This window comes from Hemicordylus capensis, chromosome 6 (genome assembly GCF_027244095.1).
Source record: "Hemicordylus capensis ecotype Gifberg chromosome 6, rHemCap1.1.pri, whole genome shotgun sequence".
Lineage (NCBI taxonomy): Eukaryota > Metazoa > Chordata > Lepidosauria > Squamata > Cordylidae > Hemicordylus > Hemicordylus capensis.
Window position 1 is genome coordinate 11515478 of NC_069662.1, and position 6000 is coordinate 11521477.

The 6000-nt window shown below is 51.5% G+C and overlaps 1 protein-coding gene across 2 annotated transcripts; it reads left to right on the forward strand.

Moving 5' to 3' along the window:
• Positions 1 to 666: 666 nt before the first annotated feature.
• LOC128330685 (uncharacterized) lies at positions 667 to 5482 on the forward strand. Of its 2 annotated transcripts, none has more exons than XM_053263884.1 (2): positions 667 to 964; positions 4372 to 5482. In XM_053263884.1, exon 2 carries the CDS (start codon positions 4390 to 4392, stop codon positions 5401 to 5403), a length of 1014 nt encoding a protein of 337 aa, XP_053119859.1. In that variant the 5' UTR covers positions 667 to 964; positions 4372 to 4389; the 3' UTR covers positions 5404 to 5482. The 2 variants fall into 2 exon arrangements, with proteins under 2 accessions (XP_053119859.1, XP_053119860.1); XM_053263885.1 differs by lacking the exon at positions 667 to 964 and adding an exon at positions 999 to 1193.
• Positions 5483 to 6000: the final 518 nt, after the last annotated feature.

The following is a 6000-nucleotide window of genomic DNA, read 5'->3' on the forward strand; positions in this document are numbered from 1 at the left end:
AGAAACCTTTAAAAAAATAATTTAAAAAATAGCAGTATCAAATAGGTGTCTTCATTGGGCGGGGTGGGGGTGTTGTCCTAGTATCACACACAGTGTCACCTCTTGATTTGCCACCTTGATTAATTGGCTCTCTGTTTCTATATAGATAGATAGATAGATAGATAGATAGATAGATATAGATATAGATATAGATATAGATATAGATATATACACACACACAGAGGGCGGATTTTTTTGAGCGATCATGTTTCTCTCTTGCCGGATAAGCTCTGCTTTCCATCCAGCTACTGTTAAAGGCACAGGAGAGCAGATCATGTTGGATAAGAATATGATTACGACAAATATTTATAGACTGCTTTTCAACACAAGTCCACAGAGCGGTTTACATATATCTATATCTATATCATAGAGAGAGAGAGAGAGAAAGAAAGAGAGGTTCCCTGTCTCCAAAGGGCTCACAATCTTAAAAAAGGAACATAAGATAGCCATCAGTAACACACACGGGAGGAATCCTGAGCAGGGGATGGATAGGGCCAGTTGCTCTCCCTCTGCTAAATAAAGCGAACCACCACTTTACAAAGGTGCCTCTTTGCTCAGTAAGCAGGGATACGTTTGCGTTTGCTTTTCCCGTCAGCTGGCACCGCGAGAAGCGTGAACGTCGGAAGCGAGGCTTGCTTTCTTCCTGGGCCTGACCGGACCGGATGGCTAATGCAAGCCAAGCCCAATAATAAAAATAATAAATGGAGAGAGAGAAAACCTCCCCGCGAGCTTCCATCGTCGGCAGGGCCATTCAGCCCTGCAGCCCCGCCCCCTGCGCTGGGTCTCCGCCCACCCGCCCAGGAGGAGCTCGGAGGCTCAGTCCTTTCCGCCCGCCCCTCCCAGGAAGCCGCCGGGCCGCGCCTCCGCTCCCGAGAGAAGGCCGTTGCGCATCCGTGGAACTGACAGCGCCTTCCGACCAGGGGAGGTGAGCTCTGCAGCGCCCCGCGCAACCCCTTTGCCCTCCTGCCCACCCGCAGGAGCGCACTGCGCGGAGGAGGAGGGAGAGCTTCAGGAGCAGCATTTCCCTCGCTTCAGTGTCCGAGGGGGAGGAAAGTGGGGTGGGGTGGGCAGAAAAGCACAGCATTCCGGAGTGGGGCTCTCCAAATCCTTGGCAGGGTGAGCTCTGCAGCCCTGCCTAACAAGGATGATTCCAGGTAGGGGCGTGGGCAGGCAAGAGCCCCCCAGACAAGTGGCTTTTGCTCCCCCCCCCCAGTTTTTTCAGAAATCTAATGTGTGGGGCACAGCTTGCCCACCCACAAATGCACTTTGCTCCTACTGTGCCTGTGCACCCCCCCCCTTTTTTTTCCTCCTGGTGCCACCACTGCTGCCCAAAATGCTGTGATCTCTGTTTGTTTGTTTGTTTGTTTGTTTGCATGCCAGCTTCCCAGGCCGCCATCATCTCCTTCCTGTGCTGCATTTTGCTTTTTCCTTCCCCCACCCCATCCAGGCATGGGATGGATGCCTCCACTCCTCGGGATGAAAAGTTAGAGCTTCGTTTATATCCATGTGGGAGATGTTGTATCCCAGTGACTCAAATGAGTTCTCAGGCCTAGATCCCCAGATGCTGTTGGACTACAACTCCCATGGCCCAATGTCATTGTAGTGGGTGATGGGAGTTGTAGTCCAACAGCATCTAGGCACCGACATTTGAGAACGCTTGCAGTAACTAGGGGCTTAAGGGAAGAGATCTCTCCATTTAGAAAATATTCTATTTGAGGGCCAGGAAGAGAGTGGATTTTAATTTAGTGATGGTTGATTGGCGGAGGGAGATAGTGGGGTCCAGTTCTTCCCAGAATCTGGTCTCTTACTCGAGAAACCCCCACTCCATTCTAGATGCATGAGGGAAGTAGTGTGGTATATAGGAGAAAAAATACTCTGCACATGCTCAGAAGTGTTCTCATTATAGTCATTCCAAAAACCTTGAAAAGAAGGTTCAGCTTGGCCTCTTAAGGCTTTGATAAAATCCCAGCAGCCTTGAGTTCCTGCCCTGACTGCCCCTGCAAAAAACCTATCTCTTTTTCAAAGCCAAGAATCTAGGTGCCACTAAACTTTTGCAACTCCCTTCCACATTACTCACTGAAAATACCTTGGCATCTCGATCTGGATGCTGCAGCTTAGAAACCAGCCCCTCTAGGTTTGCCGTTGTTGTTATGGCTTGGTTCCTGTGCATAGCCGGGAAAGGTTGAACAGGATGACACAGCTTTTCCCAGCATAAAGAAAGCCTTTCCTGTTGGATTTCTGCCTCTCATGCCAAATCCTGTCGTTAGATACTTGGCACTTCCTTCCTCTCAAATCCAGCACTTCCTCTGCTTCCCGCGCCTAAAAATAAATTTCCAAGATGTCTTTCCTACATGCTCACCACCCTGACTTTGCATCCTAAAATCCAGCCTCCTTCCCAGAGCTGAGAATGAAATCTAGAGCTTGTCTTCTCACACTTCTGCATTTCTGCAGATGAAGGTCAGCAGCCGCCCCTTCTCAGGGATACCGTCTCCCCACACACTCCTTGCCTAGGGTGTTGGTTGGAACTTGCGGTAACTTCACTTTGGGGGCTTATAAATTATGCTGGGTCACCTTAAGTGGTGCAGCAGGGAAATGCTTGACTAACAAGCAGAAGGTTGCTGGTTCGAATCCCCACTAGTATGTTTCCCAGATTATGAGAAACTCCTATATCGGGCAGCAGTGATATAGGAAGATGCTGAAAGGCATCATCTCACACTGTGCGGGAGGAGGCAATGGTCAACCCCTCCTGTATTCTACCAAAGACAACCACAGGGCTCTGTGGGTGCCAGGAGTCGAAATCGACTTGACGGCACACTTTACCTTTAAATTATGCTGGCCACCAACCTCCATCAACTCCTTGAAATGACCCTCATTAAGACCTCACAATGGTGGTCAACCTGTGCCTGGGCTGTACTACTCCCCCCCCCATGGGTTATACCACTATAGTGAGAATGTACCACTTCATGGAGGGGGGACTCAGATAACAGAATGCTCCATACAAAAACAAAACCTCAAGTTTTCCATACGTCTGCACCCAGAAAACTAGAATGTCAGGGAGAGAGTTGCTGACCTATCCTTCACATGCTCGTTCTCTGTGCAAGGATCTCCCCCCCCTCCTCTCAAGGATTGAACCTCCCCCACCACAAACACACCTTTCAATCGTAAGTGACCTTACCTGCAGCCTGGTATGGCACAGCCCAACCCCGGGGGGGGGGGGGGCTAGTAAGAACTAGACCAAAAGGCCTAGTCCTCATTGACTGCCTTAGACCCTTAACTGGCAACTAGAGAGCCATTATGAGGAAGCCGTGAGGAATAACGGGCCAAGATCCCCCTCAAACGTGCCTTTCCAATGCCAACTTGCTGGTGCAACCCCCAATTCCCACCCCCCTTCTTCCTCCCTACATTAAATTTTGCCTGCCATTCTGCTACTGAGATGGCAAATATTTATATACCGCTCTTCATCTAAAGTTCTCCAAGCAGTTTCCATAGAAAAACAAATCCATAAATAAGATGGTTCTCCAAGGGCTCGCAATCTAAAAAGAAACATAAGGCAAATACCAGCAACAGCCCCTGGAGGGATGCTGTGCTGGGGGGTTGGACAGGGCCAATCGCTCTCCCCCTGCTAAATATGAGAGAATGGCCACTTTTAAAGGTGTCTCTTTGCTCAGTTAGCAGTTAGTTCTCTGCTCTTGCTCTTTCTTTTCCTCCCGTCTTTTGATTGCTTGAAATGCCTGCTTTTTAATGGGCATAATGGGGCAGCGGCAAGAGAGAAGCTAAGCTGGCAACTGTTGTGCAAGGAAGGACACCTCTAGGCTGGACTTGGCCTACACCAGGAGTACGCCAACCTGGGTCTCCAGCTGTTGTTGGACTGCAGCTCCCATCATCCAGTGCTCAAAGGCCATTGAGGCTGGGGGTGATGGCAGTTGTAGACAGCCATTGTGTAGTGGTTAGAGTGCTGGACTAGGACCGGGGAGACCCGAGTTCAAATCCCCATTCAGCCATGAAACTAGCTGGGTGACTCTGGGCCAGTCACTTCTCTCTCAGCCTAACCTACTTCACAGGGTTGTTGTGAGGAGAAACTGAAGTATGTAGTATACCGCTCTGGGCTCCTTGGAGGAAGAGCGGGATATAAAATGTAAATAAATAATAATAATAATAGATCTAATGGGGCATGTAGGAAATGGCCCTCCCTTATTGTTCTCCTTGATGCCCGTTTGTAAAAAAAGCATTCATTGACAAACTACCTTTGAACCTGGAGATTTTACTAAGCTGTCAAGACAAATGGCATTTTTAATTACTGTTATTCTCACGTTTATGTCCCCCATTTGATAGGAACCGTGGGCTGTGCACATGGCTGCTCTTGTCCCTCGGACAGACTCTTCTGGCACCGACGTCTTCGCCACCCGCCACGGCTGCTTCATCGTCCGCTCAGACCTGGGCTGTTTCCTTCAAGCGCTTGACTTCTGCTCAGGGCAGGACATCACGGTGTGGGACCTGCATCCAGCCTGCCGTGGCGGAGACCACTACGTGGGCGATCCCACCAGCTCCGCCATCTACCTCCTCCGCGGGGACACCTTTTGCAAAGTCCTGGACCTGAGCTCGGCACCCCCCGGCAGTGCTCTCCCGTTGCACCCCAGCTGCCAAGGGGGGGACCATTATGCCTGCTGCGAGGGCCGTTTCTTCATCTTCTTCCCGTCACGTGGCGTGGTCCTCTCTGTGGCTGACCTGGCCACCGGGGCAGCAGCCGAGGAGGTCCGTCTGGAGCCTGCACTCCTCCAAGGAATGTACTATTACGGTGCCGATGCCACCCACCTCGCCTGCTTCAGGGTGAATGAGGAAAGCCGGCCTTGTGTCCACCTTTTTGCCCCAGCAGGACGTGAGGAGGTCTTCTCTCTCCATCCCGATGTGGCTTCGTTCCTCCCCGGAGGCCTGGCCCTGATCCACGGGCCTGCCTTTGGAGTGTGGGAGTGTCTTAAGTTGATCTCCAACGCCACAGACCTGCCCATGCCCAGCAGCCATGAAATCGCCCGCAAGGTTGGCTGTTCCAAGGTGGTGTTCGGCCAGAAGGTTGCCGCCTCGGGGTCCCTGGACGCCAAAGCCTTGGCGGTTGCTCTTCTGCAGTCGCAGTTCTCCCTCCCGGCTGCTTTCGGGGGCCTGGGGCTGCGAACGGAGCAGGAAGAGTGGGAGGAGGTGGCGGAAGAGGGGGAGGCCCTGCGGGTGATCCTGCAGCCCAGGCAGAAGCTGTACTGGTGGCAGTACCGCCTGGGATTGGGCAATGACCCCATCCTCTTCTGCCGATCTCTGAAAGTCACCCGCAGCCCTTCGCCCCCTACTCACGTTCCTCTGCCACTGGCCGACCCTTGATGATTAGGACTAAGTGACAGGAAAGTTAACGTTTTCTTTGGGTGGGCAGGGAACCTGAAAAATAAAAGTTGTGAACCTCCTTCTGTTCCCTGTTGGTCTGGTGGTGTTATACCCATTTCATGGAAGATAAAATCCAAAAGTGGGTTTCACACAGGACTGATTACAGCAGCGACCTTGCAACACCCTGCAGAGCGCACCATATAGCAGCACAGAAAATCCAGTATTGGCTTAGATAACCTCTTACTCTATAAAGCTCTTTTACGTCCTTTCAGTTTGTACCGTCAAGGGGAGGGCTACAAGTCAGAGACTTGTTATCGTCAAGGATGGGCAAGTTCTCCAACTTGGAAGGGGCAGGGAGAAGTATAGATTTCAGTGCCTGGCTGCTTAGTGACCCACACGGTTCTCATGGGAGGATTGTTGTTGGACTCTAGATGGCAGGGGACATTCTCTTTTGATCATGAGGGCATCAACTCCCCTCACCCCCAGCCTCTAACCACTGTGGCTGGGGACAAGGGGAATTGTAGAGCAACAGCTGGAGACCCAAGTGTGAGAACCCCTAACCTCATGGTTGGGTGTGGGTGGAGAGGAAGTGTGGTG